The 21,386-nt window shown below is 42.4% G+C and overlaps 1 protein-coding gene across 1 annotated transcript in view; it reads left to right on the forward strand.

The window, feature by feature from the left end:
- PATJ (PATJ crumbs cell polarity complex component) overlaps positions 1-21,386 on the forward strand; it is a 408,655-nt gene that overhangs the window by 102,177 nt on the left and 285,092 nt on the right. The window contains 2 exon segments of the mRNA XM_053575260.1: positions 1,460-1,621; positions 7,302-7,433. Of these exon segments, the coding sequence (XP_053431235.1) occupies positions 1,460-1,621; positions 7,302-7,433 (294 nt within the window).

Here is a 21,386-nt window from a genome sequence, read left to right on the forward strand (position 1 = left end):
GAAAGATAGATTTTAGTCTTTAGCAGAGCTTGATAATCTTCAGCAGAGAGATGCCGTGCTGGTGTTCTGCAGGCAGGAGAGGAGACAGAGTCAGAGTAAGCGGGTCCGTGATAGACTGCGCACGCTCCCGACTGCCTGCTCCTCCAGCCTAATAGAAGGCTGATCTCGTGCCTCTCAACACAACAGGTGTAGAGACTGCCAATTCACCACTGCTCTCATCTCGCGAGCTCTCATGGTTGTTAGGAGCTAAATCCCTCTCCAAGCCCTTTCCACCAAGGTGTTCCATTCTTGAGCTAGACAGATATTTCTTACAACCCTCACTCCTCCTGGCCATCGGCTCTACGGGCTGCTACAAGTTATCTTTTTCCTTTAAACATCTGGGATACTTACATAAAATAATCTGAACACTGACACAGCCGACTGTGTAAGGACAGACCTGATGTAGTTACGTCCATCCCTCTTCACCTGAGCTTAGTCAGAAGGCCAAGACACAATGTGTGTATTTCTTTTATGATAGAATTTATTTTTCTAGGACGGTATTAAGCTTGTGGGATGTGAAAGAATTTTGGGAATCACATTAAGTTTTGACAACTGAGTATTCTAGGTTTGGTTAACTTCCACGTTGTAAGTGAAGCAGTTTTTAACAGCCTTAAATTTAGTGCCAATATCTGTAGGGATATTCTTATGAATGTGAAAGCAAAGGGAAATGGCCTTACGAAGGCTGTACATGAGATTTAGAGCTATTAGTTGGGTGTGATTGGTGCTCATCGGTAGCCCCAGCTACTCGGAGGCTGAGGCGTGAGGACCCCTGGAGCCCCGTGAGCTGTAATTGTGCCACTCTGAGCTAGCCTGGTAACAGAGCAAGACCCTGTCTCCTAAAAAAAGAATAGAGAAGTGAGAAAACACAGCATTGCAATATGAAAGGAGAAACCACAGAGATGTGAAGAATTAGATAGATCACTTACTTACCCGGTAATGGTTGTACTGTGAGCATATTTTATACTTAATTCACTCAACTTCAATAAAGATCTAGCCTTAAGGATTTCTGACATTTTTACTTATTACTAAAATAATATGATTGAATTTAGACACCCCCCCTTTTTATCTTTTTTTCAAGGCAGAGTCTCAAGCTGCCATCCTAGCGTCATAGCTCACAGCAACCTCCAATTCTTGGGCTCAAGCAATCCTCCTGCCTCAGTTTTCCTATTTTAGTAGAGACGGGGGTCTCGCTTTTTGCTCAGGCTGGTGTTGAACCCGTGAGCTCAAGCAATCCACCTGCCTCTGCCTCCCAGAGTGCTGGAATTACAGGCATGAGCCACTGCACCTGGCCCAGTTTAGGCCCTTTATTTACAGGGAGAGTGAAACAAACACCCCTGTTTTCATTTTGGTGGCTCCACGTAAGCCAGAGGTGTTTTCATCGGAGGCCTCTTCCTCACTGACTTCTCCCTCGTCTCCCCAGGTCAATGGCGTGCAGCTGTACGGCAAATCTCGCAGAGAAACAGTCTCCTTTCTGAAGGAAGCTCCACCCCCTTTTACCCTGGTGTGCTGTCGAAGGTTGTTTGATGATGAGGCCTCTGTAGATGAACCAAGGACCCCCGAAACCTCTGCTCCGGATGTGGAGGTACTGCGCCAGCACGCTGGGTTCCCGTCCCCTCTGCATCCCCGTTCACCACGGACCGCCCAAGAGCGTATTGAAGTATGAAGGGAGGGAGCCCAGAGCGAGCCCACCCCACCCCTCAGCCTCAGTTGACTAAGGCAACAGTGCATAGCTTTTCAAATTGTGTCTTTTTTTTTACTGTCATAAAACTTTCTTTTCCTTGAAACATGCATTTGGTGACATCGGTACACATGTGTTTTGATTTTACAGACCTTTTTTAGTAACTGCCCAGACTCATTTTGGCTTGTTCACATCAGTTAATCTTAGGAAGTTTAAGGTGGGGATGAGTGTGGAATATCTAAGGGACTTCCCCTTCTCAGAGCCTGGGAAATAAGGAGATCTGTCATTCATTTCAAAGTGAGTCTAGAAATTGCCATGCAAGCCTTTGCACCTGGGAGTAAGAAATAGCACTTTTTACGCCCCGTTTCTCTCTCTGTTTGTTTTTTTTTTTGTAGAGACAGAGTCTCACTGTACCGCCCTCAGGTAGAGTGCCGTGGCCTCACACAGCTCACAGCAACCTCTAACTCTTGGGCTTACGCGATTCTCTTGCCTCAGCCTCCCGAGTAGCTGGGACTACAGGCGCCCGCCACAACGCCCGGCTATTTTTTGGTTGCAGTTTGGCCAGGGCTGGGTTTGAACCCGTCACCCTCGGTATATAGGGCCGGTGCCCTACTCACTGAGCCACAGGCGCCGCCCTCTCTTTGTTAAGAAGTATTTTACTGATGAGAAGAATTTGAGCTTGAGCTTTGCCAGCGTATACCACCTATAATCTCATCTTTTTTTTTTTTTTTGGCTGGGGCTGGGTTTGAACCCGCCACCTCCGGCCCATGGGGGCCAGCGCCCTCCTCCTTTGAGCCACAGGTGCCGCCCCTGTAATCTCATCTTTTCTGCCACTTTCCCCACTCTTTGGATTATGTTTCTGTCAACACCAGGTTAGATACGTGGGGCTTCACTTTGACTTATTTAAGGTCTGGATTTCCAGGAGCCTAATCCTGCCCCTGCCACTTCATAATTGTGAATGTCTGGGCAAATAACTTGACTCCTGGTTTATAATTTTCCTCTGAGTAATGGTGCCACTGCAGGTGCGACCCACCTCACCAGGAAGAGGCACAGGAGTGCGAGCAGAGTGGCCAGCAGGCACCCGGCGCTGGGAAGTGCTGGCCAACAGCTGCTCCTGCCTTCCGTCTGCCCGTTTTCATTTCCTGATTTCTAAAGTAAACAAGACTCCAGCACTGTCTTTCAGGCAGATGCTTCAGTGTGTATTAATCTTTTCTGAGAAGACTGCCAGAATCTTAAATTTTTTTTCTATCTTATAGTGTTTTTATTCTGTACAGGGCATTTAAGAGGGGCTTTGTAGACTTTTGAATTATTTTTATTTTTATTATTATTATTTTTTTGAGAGAGAGTCTCACTTTATCACCCTTGGTAGAGTGCTATGGTGGCACAGCTCACAGCAACCTCCAATTCCTGGGCTTAAGTGATTCTCTTGCCTCAGCCTTTGGAGAAGCTGGGACTACAGGTACCCGCCGGGCTATTTTTTTGTTTTGCAGTTTGGCTGGGGCCGGCTTCGAACCCACCACCCTTGGTATATAGGGCCAGCGCCCTACCCACTGAGCCATAGGTGCCACCTGACTTTATTTTTTAAAATAAATCTTACTCTGTCTCCAGGCTGGAGCGTGGTGGTGGCACAATCATGGTTAACTATAGCCTTGAACTCCTGGGCTAGGACCACAGTCACATGCCACCACCATGCCTGGCTAATCTTTTAACTTTTTATAGAAAAGGCATCTGTGATGTTGCACAGGCTAATCTTCAACTCCTGCTTCAAGCATTCTGCCTTGGCCTCCCAAAGTTCTGAGATTACAGGCATGAGCTACCATGCCCAGCCAAATTTTTGATTATTGATTGACAATTTTTTTTTTTTTTTAAAGTTTAACTGCTTTCAAGGAGGGGAATGAAACACCAAACTTTTGTGACTTCTGCTATCCTGCTAAAATGAAACGTGGGTGGCAGCTTCCCCCTGAAGGTTGGTAGAAATGCCTTTAATCTATTTTGTAGGGTTCGTAAATCACGGACCCTGCTGGCTGACTCTGTGTCCCCACCCGTCATGCTTTGCCCACAGTGGGTGAACAACAGCTTTGAATTATGCTAATGTCCACCTTGCTGCCCGTTAGTTGATTGCTTTCCATTCTGTAAACAGGAGTTATGCAGAGTTGATTGTATCAAAGTGATATATTTCCGGTTGGGGTATTAATCTTATGTACCTTGCATATCTTGAAATTTCTATGAACTTGGGTGTTGAAACTGTATGTGGTTTCTTAAAATCCTGGCTCTCTCTTTTCATTTATACTGATACCATCATGTATTCTTGAACCCTGTCTGGTTAGGCAGCTCAGCCAAAATTGTAAGACCCAATCAGGGAGCATATTCAAGGCCCCCCGTAAAACGTCAATCATATTGTATTAGCCTTTGGAACTTTACTTTTTATTGGAAGTGATAAGTTTTTTAAACTATATTACTTCCCCACACCAGACTGAAATACACACAGCTTATTGATCCAGAATATTCCCTAATATTCAAGTTGTATAATTACAACTTGAACTAATTTCAAGTTGTAATTATACAAGTTGTATAATTCAAGTACTAAGCAATATGGGAAATAAGTTCTCATAGTTAGATTCAGTCCACCATGTATTGGGTATTGACTGTCCATGACCGGCAGTGACAGTTTGAGATCTGTCCCAATCCTAATTTTTAAAATGTTTTTGTTATCTTCCAAATTATAGAGGGTTTTTTGTTCCCCCTTCTTTGACGTCATTAAGTGGATTTTCATCCATAGGTCTTTCAAAGTCGTGTTTGTAGGGGTGATGCATTTTTTTTTTAAGATTTATTTATTTATAATTAATTATTATTATTTGGCTGGGGCTGGGTTTGAACCTGCCACCTCTGGCATATGGGACCAGCGCCCTACCCCTTTGAGCCACAGGCGCTGCCTGGGGTGATGCATTTTTATTTTATTTCATTCGATATATGTTAACCATTTTTATTTATTTACTGAGATCACCCAAAGTTTTAAGAAGTCTACTTTTATTCATGCAGTGCCCGTAGCTCAGTGGGTAGGGTGCTGGCCATATACACTGAGGCTGGTGGGTTTTAACTTGGCCTGGGCCTGCTAAAACAACAATGACAACTACAACAACAACAAAAAGTAGCCATATGTTGTGGCAGGCACCTGTAGTCCCAGCTACTTGGGAGGCTGAGGCAAGAGAATTGCTTAAACCCAAGAGTTTGAGGTAGCTGTGAGCTGTGATGCCCTGGCACTCTACCCAGGGCAACAGCTTGAGACTCGACTGCCTCCCCCCCCCCCAAAAAAAACCCATTATTATTCAGTCTTTACCTTTATTTAGAAGGACTTTCAGGGTGCGTGTGGTGACTGATGCCTAGAATCCCAACACTTTGAGAGGCTGAAGTGGGAGGATCACTTTAGGTCAGGAGTTTCAAACCAGTCTGAGCAAGAGCGAGACCCTGTCTCTACTAAAATTAGAAAGACTTAGCCAGGAGTTGTGTTACATGCCTATGGTCTCAGCTCTCAGGAGGCTGGGGCAGGAGGATTGCTTGAGCCCAGGAGTTTGAGGTTTCTGTGAGCTGTGATGATGCCACTGTACTCTAAGCAGGGTTGACTGAGAGAGTGTCTCAATGGTAACCAAAGGAGGAAGAGCCATTTTAGCCAGGTGTGGTGACTCAGACTCGTTTTCTGGCACTTCGAGAGACCCCACAATAGAAAAATTGACCAGGTATTGTGGTGGGCACCTGTACCCAGCTGCTTAGGGGACTGAGGCTGGAGGATCATTTGAGCCCAGAAGTTTGAGGTTTCTGTGAGGTGTGGTTCCGCCCCAGCTCTCTAGTCCAGGCAAGAGTCTGTCTCAAAAAAAAAAAAAAAGGGAATTTCAAGAGGAACACATTCAAAGATAGATGATTTTAATGTGTTAAACAATATTTGAGCGCCTGCTATGGGCCAGGCTTTTTGTGGGTTGAGTGAACAACGATGGCCAAGGTGTGTCCAGCTCTGTTAGCGATGGCAATCCCTCATATCCGCACTGTTTCCCGTTCTAACCTAGAAGCCAGGGAGTTTGTTAGTTGCCTGGGCAATAAAGCAAAAGAAAATTCTTGAGCTTCAAATAGAAGTTTAGAGTATTGTGGAAAGGTGAGTCGGGTGCGTCAGTAGTGTAATGCTCTGGGAAGTGTTAGAGCAGAAGGTTGTGTCAAGAGCCCTTCTTCTGCGTAGTGGACTCCTCGACCTTCCAGCAGTGACTCTTCCCCGAAAAGTCAAGGATTCTGCAATAGAGGGACAGGGGTGTGACGTCAGGACCTGTGTGCTGGGCAGTTGTGCTGACCTGTTTATTTCCTCCAAGATCAGATTTTTATTCTTTCAACTGAGTGATTTTTTTTTTTGAGACAGGGTCTCACTATGTCACCCTGGGTAGAGGGCCGTGGTGTCATAGCTCCCAGTAATCTCCAGCTCTTGGGCTTAAGACGATTCTCTTGCCTCAGCCTCCCAAGTAGCTGGGACTCCAGGCACCTGCCACAACACCCGGCTATTTTTTGTTGCAGTTAGGCAGGGTTCACACTTGCCAGCCTCTGTATATATGGGGCCTGTACCCTACTCACTGAGCCACGGCACCTCCCTCTTTTCCTTTTTTTTTTGAGATAGGATCTCCTGCTCTGTAACCTGGGCTAGAATTTTTTTTTTTTTTGAGACAGAGCCTCAAGCTGTAGCCCTGGGTAGAGTGCTGTGGCCTCACAGCTCACAGCAACCTCATACTCTTGGGCTTAAGCAATTCTCTTGCCTCAGCCTCCCAAGTAGCTGGGACTACAGGGGCCCGCCACAACGTCTGGCTATTTTTGTAGTTGTCATTGTTGTTTGGCAGGCCCGGGCTGAATATGAAACCACCAGCTCCAGTGAAAGTGGCTGGCATCCTAGCCGCTGAGCTACAGGCGCCGAGCCTCAACTCAGTGAGGCTGTTTTTAGACTTACACTTTGCCCAAGGTCTTGGATTTTTTTCCACCTAATTTCTGTAGTAAAGTTTTTTTTTTTTAAAAAACTTCCAGGAGCCAGCAGAAGGGGTTTTTCTGTGCTGCTTTTCTGGCCTGTTTCTGTATGGGTATCTTTTTGTCTGTCTATAATTATGAGTCCAGGTATTGCTACTTAAGTATCTTATAAGCTTCTGCTTTGTTATGATGTTTTCATTGACTTAAATTGTGTATTTTTCCTTTTATGCTTCTAATGGGATGACAGAACTCATTGAGGTATAAAGTCATTGTTAATACTTTGAATGAAAGAGGTACTTAACATTAAAAAAAAAAAGATGTCTGACAGTCTGCATTGTAAGTGCTTGAATATTCGTGAAGATCTTATCTCGGAGTGTGTATGCCCAATGCATGTCCTTTTCACAAAGATAAAACAGAAAAACTGTGCATGCCATGAGCGGCGCCTGTGGCTCAAAGGAGTAGGGCGCCGGCCCCATATACCGGAGGTGGAGGGTTCAAACCTGGCCCCGGCCAAAAACTGTGCATGCCAAAGAGAATTGCTGGTTTGAGAAGAAACTGAGGTTCCTGACCTGTCCCTGGTCCTTTGGTGTTTCAGGTGGAGCACAGTGGAGACAACAGCCCTGGAGAGGATGAGGAGGGAGAGTTAGCGCTCTGGTCACCCGAGGTCAAGATCGTCGAGCTGGTAAAAGATCAGAAAGGCTTGGGATTCAGCATTTTGGACTACCAGGTATAAGAACCCACATAGGGGATTTTTGTGTGTGTGTTTGAGAAACTGGTTTATGTTAAAGTTATGTGCAGTAGTTATTGTTGAAGGCCCCCACTGACTTCTCCAAAATTGAATCTCACAGATGGGATATTATATTACTTTCACTTGATACCTTTAAAATCAGTAGCTCCCCTAGTGAACAAAAAGATAGGCAATGCAATAAATGGACGGTGAGGGAAGCAATGGTTTTATACCCAAGGATGCTTTTAGAGACTAGAGAACTTGATGGACGTTCTTACATAGAGGGGTTTTTTCCTCCGAGCTTTATTGATAAATATTTCACATGCCATAAAATCCACCCATCTAAAGCATACAGTTCAGTAGCTTTTAGTTTATGCACAAAGTTATGCAACTGTCACCACTCTTTAATTATTAGAACATGTTCAACACCCCCCCCCAAGAAACCCATACACATTAGCTGTCATTCCCGATTCCCACTCTCCCTTCCCATAAATGTTTTACAGTTTTGTTTACCTCTTAATCTCAGTGACTTTACATCAATTGAAATGTTCTTGGTGAAATTATATATCACATGTATGTTAATACAAAGTATCTCTGCATTCATATATTCATGGGCACTCCGATTAGAACTAATACACATGGTGGGGATAGAAAAGGTCGCGATAGAACATCTGTTAGTTTTACCAGTTACTGTTGTGTTTTTAGATCTCTGATTATTTGGGGGAATTAAGAGTGTTGGCAAAAAATCTTTTAACTTTTAAGATGAATATTTTAATGCTTTAATGCTGCCTAAACACGTTGTGGTTTAATAAAGCAAAATGTACTCCATCAAAGCACATAAAATGCCAAGTGATATAAAAATCAATTCTTTTTTTTTTTTTTTTTTTAAATATAATAAGGCAATCAGGAATAGATTAAAGGAAAAACACTTTGGGCATTATGTAAGAACATTAAGTTCTATATTTTAGTGGTGTGATTTAAGATTATTGAAATAGATTATATCTGTTTTATTTTTGCTGGTGGATTTCTGTGCCAGATAACCCTCTGTCTCATTAGAACGTCTCCTTGAAATATCATTGAATTATGAATTGTTGATTCCAAGTGAATATTTTTGGAATGATTTTTGTCAAGAAATATCAATGCTGTAGGATTCTGGAAGTTTATATATTGGTTAATATTAGGGCATATAAAATAAATGGCAGAGACTTATCTTTCTTAATTTTATTATTATTATTAAATCATAGCTGTGTACAGTAATGCAGTCATGGGGTACAATGTGCTGGTTTTATATACAATCTGAAATACTTCCATCAAACTGGTTAACATAGCCTTCACGGCACCCTCTTAGTTATTGTGTTAAGACATTTATATTCTACCCCTAGTAAATTTCACATGTACCCTTGTAAGATGCACCATCAGTGTGATCCCACCAATTACCCCCCCAAACATCCTCCCCCCTCTCCTATCCTCCCTCGCCCCTTTCCCCATATTCTTGGGCTATAATTGGGTTATAGCTTTTGTATGAAAGCTATAAATTGGTTTCATAGTAGGGCTGAGTACATTGGATATTTTTTCTTCCATTCTTGAGATACTTTGCTAAGAAGAATGTGTTCCAGCTCCAAACTATCTTTTTTATTTCTCCCCATTGTAGCTATGTTACCTGGCACACTGTAGATGGTTAATCAATATTTGCAGAATGATTGAGTAAAGCTTAGTTTAGACAAAATGAACTAGAATTGAATGAGCAAATTCAATAGATGCATGTTAACCATTTTCATAACTGGAATTTTATTTTGAAAACTCCTGTCAGATGTGGCCTTAGACATTCAGGGTATTTTCACTATTGAAGGAATCTCCTTCTATTTGTATTCTTTTTTTTTTTTTTTGTAGAGACAGAGTCTCACTTTATGGCCCTCGGTAGAGTGCCGCGGCATCACACAGCTCACAGCAACCTCCAGCTCCTGGGCTTAAGCGATTCTCCTGCCTCAGCCTCCCAAGTAGCTGGGACTACAGGCGCCCGCCACAACGCCCGGCTATTTTTCTGTTGCGGTTTGGCCGGGGCCGGGTTTGAACCCGCCACCCTCGGCATATGGGGCCGGCGCCCTACTCACTGAGCCACAGGCACCGCCCTCTATTTGTCTTCTTACATAATACGTACTTAACATCATACTGTTTGCTCTAACAGTTTTTAAATGACATCTCCAAAAAAAAAAAAAACTTCCACAAGGATAGAAAGGAAAACTTGATGGTTCTTTCTTAATCCTTAGTTAATAGGAAAATTTCTTTATCAGTTATGAGTGATACTTTTAAAAAGCCTGTAGTCGGCTTGGTGCCTGTGGCTCAAGCGGCTAAGGTGCCAGCCACATACACCTAAGCTGGTGGGTTCAAATCCAGCCCGGGCTCGACAAACAACGACGGCTGCAACCAAAAAATAGCTGGTCGTTGCGGCAGGCACCTGTAGTTCCAGCTACTTGGGAGGCGGAGGCAGGAGACTCGCTTGAGTCCAGGAGTTGGAGGTTGCTGTGAGCTGTGATGCCGCGGCACTCTATCCAGGGTTATGGTTTGAGGCTCTGTCTCAAACAAACAAACAAACAAACAAAAAAAGCCTATAGTCATTTCTAAATGTGGAATTCTTTTTCCTTCACTGCATTTCTACAGGTACGAATTATAACTTCTATTACTTTTTGAAATTTATCATCAACACACATCCTCTCATTCATTTCTATACAGATTATTAAAGTAATTTTGCTGCAAAGAAAAGGATTGCATATTCTTTTGGCCTTTGTGCTTCTCAGGGAACTGATTAAAAAAACAACTTGATTTCTGAAATGCTACTTTCATTGAAATTAGGGGACTCCGCTTACTTTCTTAGAGCACAGAGCACTCTCAGCATGTCAGCGCTGAAGGGCTGTTCCCTGCTGTGACATTTAGGTGACAGGTAAACACAATTTAAAATTTGGTTTGGGGCAAGTTAATTAATTGGTTATGCTATACCTGGTTGTAATTAGGTAGTAAATTCTAACGTCCAAAAGTATTTTTTGCAAGGCCAGGCAAAGGTTTAGCAAAAGCCACGAGAGGCCAGATTCCTGGCCGTAATTGTGTCCTGTATGAATTTATTATTTAAAGACAGATTCCCACCCTGCCCGGCCTGCATGTTTAGAATAAGAAGTACTATAGGAACATTTTAGTTACAGGGAAAAAGTATTGTTAGTAGAGTAGGAGACATTTCAGTTGGCAAAGGACCTACATCAACAATATTGGAGAGATTCAAAATTTGCTTCAGAGTATTCATTTCAGTTAACTGCTGTTCTCACTAATGGTTTTTCTCTAGATTAATAAGAACTTCCTGTATCTGACAAAATGACACACATCTATTTCATTGGTGCTTATGTAATTTCCTTGTTTCTAAAATGGGGACAATAATATCTCGATCCAAAGGTAGCAGGGATTAATGTGTTAGGAAATAAGAGATGTTAATGTTACTATAGAAACATGAGTGATCTTAACCACCACCCAATTTAGAAAATAAACACAGAAGTTTTTGATACTGTCCTCAGACATGGCACCATCTGTAATACGTTTGTACTCTATTTTTAATTACCTAGTTAGGTTAGGAAAATGAATTAATAGATGCCTTTGTTTAGAGAAGTCTGAGTTTAATCGTAACAGTGCATTCTAATAAACAGCCAACTCTTGATGAAGGATGTGTGGATTACTCAATTCTCGATGATTGGCCAGAAGTTTGCTTTTTATATAAAAAAAAATTTTTTTTGAGACGAGTCTCAAGCTGTGGCCCTGGGTAGAGTGCTGTGGCGTTACAGCTCACAGCAACCTCCAACTTGGGCTCAAGTGATCCTTTTGCCTCAGTTTTTCTATTTTTAGTAGAGATGGGCTTCTTGTTTTTTTGCTCTGGCTGATCTCGAACACCTTAGCTCAAGCAATCCTCATGCCTCGGCCTCCCAGAGTGCTAGGATTACAGCTGTGAGCCTCTGAGCCTGGCCCTTTTTATATAAATTGAGCTGAAATTTAGGAAAAGATGAGTGAGCAGACAAAGGATCTTGAATTGGTTCATGAAACAATGGGGTGGCTATCTGGACAGGTCAGTGACTTAGAATCTTAATGGCAGTGTTGTAGCTGAGCAGGGAAAAGAAGCCCCTATTGTCGTGTCTGAAGTGAAGGAGCCAGGTTGCAACTAGTCCCATGGCCAGAGAACACCTGGGGAAATTCACTCTTATGAAAGGTGTTTTGCAAAGGAAAAAGAATCAGTGATAGGGAAGATAGTAAATGTAATCATATTGTAAGTCTTTCCTTAGATTTCAGGGTACAGCGATAGCAATCATTGCTATGATTTGAACAGAGGTAGAATATCTGTTCATCTCAAACATGCCTTAGAGTTTTGTGTCATGGAAAACGAGATATATTATTTATCAAGAGCATGAATACTATGACTTGACTATATTTTCTGTTTCTAAGCAATAAAACTTCAAAGTTTCTGTAGTGTAAATTCTTACCACCTTCTAGGCGAGGAATGCGTATTGTACCTTAACTGTCTTTTCTTTTTGTGGTTTTTGGCCGGCGCTGGGTTTGAACCCGCCACCTCTGGCAAGCGCCCTACTCCTTTGACCCACAGGCGCCGCCCCCTTAACTGTCTTTATCTCATTTTCCCAGTGGTTCTCAACCCTCCTAACATGCCGTGGTCCTTTAATACAGTTCCCACAGGTTGAGAACCTCTGATTTATGCAGAATGTCTTTATTCCTCAGAGCACTATCTCTGTGGACTATCACTAATGCTCATAATATTAATGCCAATATTATCACAAATACCATAATACGAGGTAGCATTGCCGACTGTGTGCTGAGCCCTGTTCTAAGGGCTTTACCCTATTAGCTCGTGTATTCCTCACACAAAGCATACGAGGTAAATACTAGTGTTGTGTTCATTTTCGAAGTGAAGAAACTCAGGCACAGCAAGGGAAGTAACTAGTCCAAGTTTACAAGCTAGTACACAGTAGAACTGGAATGTGAGCTCCAGCACAGGCCCAGGTCGTGGCTGTGAACCTGCCTTTGTGATGGCACTTCCGTGTTCAGTCCACGTCAGGGCATCCCTGCCGAGGACTTATCGCAGAGCTCTCTGTTTTCTCAGCTCGAGAAAACATCTTAAAAACTAAGCTGCTAAATAATGTTCTCATTTGTAATGCTTATCTGAAAGTCTGATATGTATTAAAAATTAATTAATAGAGTGTGCTTCTATGCATTGTGTAAGAGCTAGTGTTTATTGCTTTGGAAGAAAATAATTACAAATTTAAGAATTCTAAATTAGTGCAAGTAATTTGTGGTGGGTTAATGTTCAATGATGAAGGGATTATTGGTCTGATACTGTGTAATTTTTAATTTCTACCAAAACGCTTGAAAAAAATTTAGAAACCGTATGGATTTTACCTTCAGCTGACCTTATAAATTAAACATGGCAAGTAGATATTTTCTGGTGTTTTGATTTATGTTGAACTTTGAATAACCCCTCATGATTATAATTCACTGGAAATGTTTGACATTAGCCAATTTTTGAACATTAGCCATGATATTATCATCCTTGGTACTTTTGAATCTCGGTGATTTAGAAGATAAAATTTATTAACCAATAATTCTCCTCCCTCCTACGACCTATTCTTCACTTCTCTCCCCTCTTGACTGACTCAATTTTTGCCAAGCAGATATTTTTGAAAGGCTTTGGGTTCATCTCAGGCACTGAGTAGTAAAAAGAGCATAATAGCGCAGCCATTGAGAGGTGATTCATAAGTAGGCACTATTAGTAATGCTTTAAAATTGCTTCGAAAGACAAAGCAGATGACGACTCATTAAAAAGAATGGTGGAAATATTCCTCCCTATGAAATCGACAGTTATTCATTTTTCTTTAAAAAAAGAAGTGGGTTATAAAACCAGAATAGTATGCACGTACAATATTTCAGTACGGTATGCCTTAGCGTTTGTGCAAATATACAGTGTGCTGTTTTAGCCAACGAGAATTCTCATTTAAAAAGCTTTTTATGGTTCATTATTTTGTTTTCTGTTTTTAGAGAGAAGATTTTTCTCTCTAGAGTGCAGTGGTGCAATCACAGCTCACTGAAGCCCCGAACTCCTGGGCTTCTTCCTGCCTCCGCCTCCCAAGTAGCTGAGAGTACAGGCGTGCTCAACCAGGCCCAATTAATTACAATTTTTTTCTTTTTAAAATTTCACAATATTGGGCGGCGCCTGTGGCTCAGTCGGTAAGGCGCCGGCCCCATATGCCGAGGGTGGTGGGTTCAAACCCGGCCCCGGCCAAACTGCAACAAAAAAAAAAAAAATAAAAATAAAAAATAAAATTTCACAATATTAAGGGACTTAATATTAACTTGGGACTTAATATTAAGGGACTTAATATTAATATTGACTTGACTCAGGGCTATAAATGTGTTTGTCGCCTGAATAGTGTTCACCGTGCCCATCAGACAGGTTTGCCCCTCCTCACCCCTAACCCCTCCTTGATTCCAGATGACTTTGACTTCCCTCCGTGCACTTGTGTGCCCAAGCTACAGTTTATTGGAGAGTACATGTGATAATTGTTTTAATTCTTGAAATATTTCACTTAGGACGATGGTCTCCAATTCCTTCCAGATTGCTGCAAAAGGTATTAATTCATCTTTTTTATGGCTGAATAGTACTCCACGGTGAATATATACACCACCTTTTGTTAATCCACTCATGAATGGATGGGCATTTGCGTTGGTTCCAGATTGGTGCCATTGTGAACTGTGCTGTTTAAAAAGATGTTTCAGGCGTGGGGTTCTCACTGTGGTGCCCAGGCTGGTCTTCAGCTCATGACCTCAGGCAATCCTCATGCCGCCGCTCCTGGGGAATTGGGAGTGCAAGTGTGAGCTTACTGGTCCTTGGCTAAAAATGATTTTTAAAAGTTGTAAGAAGGGACTGTATAAATTTCATGTATGTCTTAAAAGTGAAGACATACATGATCATATGTACAATAGAATGACTTTCTGGGCACCTGGTCTCCTGATGCCCTTTAGTCCTGCTGCAGTGAGGGTTGTTTTTGTTGTTTTTTTGTTTGTTTGTTTTGAGACAGTTTCACTTTGTCACCCTCAGTAGAGTGCCGTGGCATCACAGCTCACAGCAACTTCCAACTCATGGGCTCAAGCGATTCTCTTGCCTCAGCTTCCCGAGTAGCCGGGGCTACAGGCACCCGCCACAATGCCTGGCAATTTTTAGAGACGGGGTCTCACTCTGGCTCAGACTGGCCTTGAACCCATGAGCTCAGGCAATCCACGCGTCTCAGCCTTCCAAGTGCTAGGATTATAATCCACATGTCTCAGCCTTCCAAGTGCTAGGATTACAATCCACGCGTCTCAGCCTTCCAAATGCTAGGATTACAATCCACACGTCTCAGCCTTCCAAGTGCTAGGATTACAGGTGTGAGCCACCGTGCCTGGCCCTGCACTGAAGCTTTAAAAATAGGTAATATATACGTGTGGCATAGAAATTCAAAGGCACATAAAGGTGTCCCTTGAGTCTCCCTCTGACCATATTCCCTAATTTCTCCTCCCAGATGAAAACTGCTGTTTTTCTTGTTTATACTCCCAGAAATATGATATACATATTTATCTATCTATATACATATATAGACACATGATCATATAAATAATAATATTTGTTTTTATTTTTTGACACATAAATGGGTTAAGTGATTTTTTCTTCAATTATGTGTTCTCCCATTTTTGAATTCATAGAGCTACCTAATTCTTTATAATGATTGCAGTGTGTGTGTGTGTATATATATATATATAAATTTTTTTTTTTTTTTTTTTGTGACAGTCTCAAGCTATTGCCCTGGGTAGAGTGCTGTGGTATCACAGCTCACAGCAACCTCAAACTCTTGGGCTTACGCGATTCTCTTGCCTCAGCCTCCCAAGTAGCTGGGACTACAGGCTCCTGCCACAACGCCGGCTATTGTTTTGTTGTTGTTGCTGTTATCGTTGTTTTTTTGGGAGGCCTGGGCTAGATTTGAACCCACCAGCTCCAGTGGATGTGGCTGGCAACATAGTTGCTGAGCTATAGGCACTGAGATGATTGCATAGTATTTTGTTGTTGTACAATAATTTACTTAAACTGCTTTCTATACCCATGGGTGGGTATTTTAAGCAAGGCTGTAGTGGGTATCTTTGTCATAATCTTTTGTAACAAAAGATGGGAATAAATCTTGTGATAGGTAAGTGATAAATTCCTAGAAGTGAAAGTGCTTATCAAAAGACCATATTGTGTATCTTTTAATTTCTGATACATTTTTACTAAATTCCTTAAAAATAACTATATATTTAGTTATGTATACTTAGACCACTTAAAACTGATAAGTTCTTTCATCAAGTCATGTCTTTATTCAGGTAATCGTCCTGGAGAATAGTGTAGGCAGGTGTGTAATTCATGAATTTGCTAATGGTTTTCTGCAATAAGGATACATTAAGTGATAGCAATATATAACTATCAATTTTGTTTCAACCTTATATATGGCTGTAATTAATTTATCGGCCTACGTAGCTAAGAGGGCATAAAGTATTTGCGTTCATACCAATTTTGTATTTCGGCAAACTGACCTTTAAAATTCAGGGGTAAGACAGACATTTGAGAGGCTGATTGAATGCTGCCATTGGCATGTGGTGTTGAGTAGCTTGTGGAAGCCCAGTATCTTTTTTTCCTTTTTTTTTTTTTTTTGAGACAGAGTCTCATTATGTTGCCCTTGGTAGAGTGCTGTTGCATCACAGCTCACAGCAACTTCTAACTCCTGGGCTTACGTGATTCTTCTGCCTCAGCCTCCCAGTAGCTGGGACCACCGGCGCCCACCACAACGCCTGGCTATTTTTTATTGCAGTTGTCATTGTTGTTTAGCTGGCCCAGGCCGGGTGCAAGCCCGCCAGCCTCAGTGTATGTGGCTGGCGCCGTAACCGCTGTGCTATAGGCACCAACCTGGAAGCCCAGTGTCTTTATGTTCATCTTAGCTGATTAGTTTACAGATTTAGGATATAGAATTTGATAGGTATTGACATAATTTTGACATAGAGTAGTAATTTTAAAAAGTCAGGTGTGTTACAGTGTATGGCACACCTCTTGGGAGCAGGACACCATTATAAGAGGGACTTTATCTTCTTTTTTTTTTTAAACAGAGTCTCACTGTGTCACCGTTGGTAGAGTGCTGTGGTGTCACAGCTCACAGCAGCCTCAAACTCTTGGGCTTAAGCGATTCTCTTGCCTCAGCCTCCCAAGTAGCCGGGACTATAGGCGCCTGCCACAATACCTGGCTATTTTCTTGTTGCAGTTGTAGTTGTTTAGCTGGTCGGGGCTGGGCTTGAACTCGCCAACCTCGGTGCTTGTGGCTGAAGCCATAACCACTGTGCTACGAGGGCCGGGCCAAGAGGGGCTTTATCTAAGAAATGCAATCAGTGTAACCTAATTGTTTGTACCCTCAATGAACCCCAAACAATTAAACAGACAACAAAGTCAGACATGAAACTGTACTATTTCCAGAATCTAAAATGGTAAGGACAGTCATGGACTACAGGTTGTTACACAATTTCTTCACGGCTGGTGGGATCTTATAATATGGATGCTGGGTATCTGGAACTTTTTCCTGTTTTGTTTGTGTACTTGTTTTTAAAGAGCTCTCTGGGTCCGTGTCATCCATGTAACATACTGACCCCAAGCAAAGCGCAGGCCCCCTGTCATGCAGCCTACTGCTGAGCAGGCCACCTGCTGCCCCAGAAGGTCCCTGTTGGCTAAAGACCTTGGGCTACTTTTTGCCCATCCCTGATTTCTATCCACATTTATTTTTATTAACATCAAAGTATTGTAAGCTGACTGGGCTGAAGATTTTTTTTCTGCAGAGGATTTGTTCCCTTTCCTTCTATGGGAAAGTTCTGTATCCTTTAAATCATTTATTTTTTTTTTTTTTGTAGAGACAGAGTCTCACTGTACCGCCCTCGGTAGAGTGCCGTGGCGTCACACGGCTCACAGCAACCTCTTAACTCTTGGGCTTACGCCATTCTCTTGCCTCAGCCTCCCGAGCAGCTGGGACTACAGGCGCCCGCCACAACGCCCGGCTATTTTTTGGTTGCAGTTTGGCCGGGGCCGGGTCCGAACCCACCACCCTCGGCATATGGGGCTGGCACCCTACTCACTGAGCCACAGGCGCCGCCCCCTTTAAATCATTTTAAGCTGCTTCATTTGAAAAATAATTCTTAGTGGTGTGTTCACGGAGTGGATTGATTGTGGCTACTGGGGAAATTCTCTGATGGCTTAAATATTGCTTTTCAAGCCTGGGAAGTGGGTGAATGAAGGGAGCCCGCTCCTGGTGTGTGGAGTTTGTAGCGTGCTTAGGATGAGGACTGACTTCCAAAAACCTCAGTGCAGCAGGACTACCGGCATCCAGAGACCAGAAGCCACTTAATAAGACATCAAAGGGGCTGTGTGTGTATCAGCTTGAACTCCAGATAGCACAGATCAAAAGCTCGCCTTCGCGAGGCAGCTGCAGGGGGATGAAGTTAGCAGGAGGCCTCAAAGATCTTAAGTCAGGCCTGGTGTTGAACTTTGCAGGGATTTCATGGCTCTGGAATACGAATTTGGCAAAAAAAAAATCCCATAGTGTCTAATGGAGACGAAAGAGAACAGTAGGCCGGCAGCGAATGTTTGTCCGCTGGGTGGTGCGTTCTTGGCGCGTAGCTTTCCTTTTAACAATTTTTTTTGTTGTTGTTGTCGTCTCTCCTGCATCCTGGAAGGCACTGCTGAGGAAGAGAGGGGCCTGGAAGTGATACGTCTGTTCTATTGCTTTTACTGAGTATTTCAGATTGGCCAGACTATACAAATTAGGGTTAAGATTTCATAACCGTGGAGGGCTAAGCCCCGTGTGAACATGCTGAGAGTCTCTTCAGTGTGTGGTACCACGTCTTTCCGGGGGTGTGCTCAGGATATTCCGGGAAGTCAGTGGCTATCAGTCTGGCTGTGCATCTGTGTGTCCCAGGTATTTAAACATAGGATGACACCTACTAGAAAAAAAATGGAAAGGAGGAGGAAAAGTTGACCTAAAGAAGAATCACAGTTTCCAGAGCTTTTCCCTTCCTAGTCTCCTCCATCCAGATGTACGAGTTCCCGCTTGATTCTGACGTCAGCACTGAAGACCGTGGTCATAGGTGAAGGTCACGGCCCTTCCTAGGGCGGCAGAATGACTGAGTCATTAACAACGGGTACTGGGAGCCTGTGATTCCCGGTGGAGATTTGCACGGCTCCGCCCTGGTTGTGAGCTTCATTCAGAGCTGGCCAGTGACCCAGAGAAGCTGCACGTCCCAGTCAGGGCCAGGAAGTGGACCCAAGGTCTAATCTCTTGTTTTAATTTTTTTAAATTAAATTATAACTGTGTACATTAATGCAATCATGGGGTACAATGTGCTGGTTTTATATACAATTTGAAATGTCTTCATCACACTGGTTAACATAGCCTTCACGGCATTTTCTTAGTTATTGTGTTAAGACATTTATATTCTATATTTACTAAGTTTCACATGTACCCTTGTAAGATGCACTGTAGGTGTGGTCCCACCAGTCACCCTCCCTCCTCCCCTCACCTCCCTCTCCCCTTTCCCCATATTCTTGGGCTATAAATGGCCCAAGTGGGGAAGGTACCTCAAGCAGTGCTGCATCAGCACCACTGGCTACTGCCAGCGTGGAAGGTGCAGGAGGAGTACTTGACAACCTTCATTTGTATCCAGATTATGGTTCTGTAATGTCTTTATATAACACCTGTTACTCCATCCTGCTGGCAGCCCTTTCGGTGATGTCTCCCAATGAGACCCCTGAGAATGAGGAGCCAGAAAGCTCCTCAGATTATAAGTGTGCATTCTGTGAGCAGTTCAAGGACAATCCAAATCCAAATCCTTGAACTCTCAGGCCACTAATGATGGATAAAAATTGTCATATTCTAACAACGAACCTACTATGGGTCTTGGTAAAGAAAACTAAAAAGCCTATATGAGCAAATAAACAATTTAAATGAGAAAAAAAAAAAGAAAGCTATAACTTTGTTTCATAGTAGGGCTGAGTACATTGGATACTTTTTCTTCCATTCTTGAGATACTTTGCTAAGAAGAATATGTTCCAGCTCCATCCATGAAAGAGGTAAAATCTCCATCTTTTTTAAGGCTGCATAATATTCCATGGTGTACATATACCACAATTTATTAATCCATTCGTGGGTTGATGGGTGCTTGGGCTTCTTCCACGACTTAGCAGTTATGAATTGGGCTTCAGTAAACATTCTGGTTCAAATATCTTTGGTATAATGTGATTGTTGGTCTTCTGGATATATACCTAGTAGAGGTATTCAGGGTCTAATTTCTTAATGATGTATGAAAGAGCTTGTTAGCTTTTCTTATTGTGCGTTTACTAAAAATGATAATCTCTATGATAGAAACAACATTTGCCTTATAAAGTTGCGAAGACTAAGTAAAAAAGATATATATAAATGCCCACACTTTTCTTGGCACGAAATAGAATTACTATTTATTGAAAAATGATGTTTTTTTTTCCTCATAGCATCACCCCCCTCAAACTTGGACTAACATGTCTCTGCTTTCCCTTCCGTTCTTGCCAAGTCAACAAGAAATACATGAATACTTTTCATTGTTCTAATTCAATTTCTGACATTCTTACAGCAGCACACAAAAACACGCAACAATAATGAACACCACCTCAGCAAGACACGGCTACAGGTCATCGTGGACACAGCTGTGAGATGCTGACATACCAGGGGGATGGAAACTTACTGAGTTGGAACAGTGCCGCCAGGGTAAAGGCACGGTGGCAAGTTCACAAACTTAATTGTCAGGACTTGTATATTAATTGGTTTAATCTTCTCTACAACCCCAGGTCTCGTGATACGGCCTCATTTTATGAATGAGGAAACTGCTGCTGAGATGTGACAACCCAGTTAGTACGTGGAGCTGAGCTCCTAAGGCTGTGGTCTGGGAGGGTGGAAGTATCATCTTTAGACCAGAAACAGCATCGATTTTTCATAATTCTTGCCAAGCTGAAAGATAATAGGAGTTTCTAGTTATTTATCTTTCTTAGATAAATGGTGCTTATTTTTATCCAAAAGGCTTTGCTTCAGATTATTCCTGAAGCTTTATAATCCCTTGCTTTACTCTTCCCATCTAGCCAAAACTCTTGAGGAGCCTTTTTTTTATCTCCTGCCAAAGAGTGAAAACTGTGTGCTTTTTCTTTAATTTCCAGTACAACTTTTTGGCCTTTTTTCTATACAGTTTCAAAGTTAGCAAAGTTTTTAATTCTGCAAATTGTGTGCTGTATATCATGGAGTATTGGTTGACCTTTCAAGGATTTAATAGAAAAACACAAAACACGGTGTGCAGGTAATTTTTCAATGTACCGAATTCTCTTCTTTTGAATATACACTTGGTGGTGGGATTGCTGGATTGGTAGTTCTATTTTCAGTTGTTTCGAGGAACCTCCGTACTGTTCGCCATAGTGGTTGCAGCCAAGATTTGGAGTCAACCTAAGTATCTATCAGCGGATGAATGGATAAAGCAATTGCAGTACAGACACACACACACACACACACACACACACATGGTGGAATATTATACAGCCCTAAAAAAGAATAGACCCTCCCATTGCAACAACATGCATGGAACTGGAGAACATTCTGTTAAATAAGATAAACCAAGCACAGAAAGACCACTCTAATATGTACTCGCTCCTGGGTGCATACTAAATCTTAAGACAACTGATCTCAGGAAGACAAAGTGGGGAGATGGCTATCAGAGGTTGGAAAAGTAGCAAGGAGGCGAGGTGATAAAGTGGGGATGGTTAATGGGTGCAAAAATATAGTTAGATAAAATGAACAATAT

This window comes from Nycticebus coucang, chromosome 22 (assembly GCF_027406575.1).
Source record: "Nycticebus coucang isolate mNycCou1 chromosome 22, mNycCou1.pri, whole genome shotgun sequence".
NCBI lineage: Eukaryota > Metazoa > Chordata > Mammalia > Primates > Lorisidae > Nycticebus > Nycticebus coucang.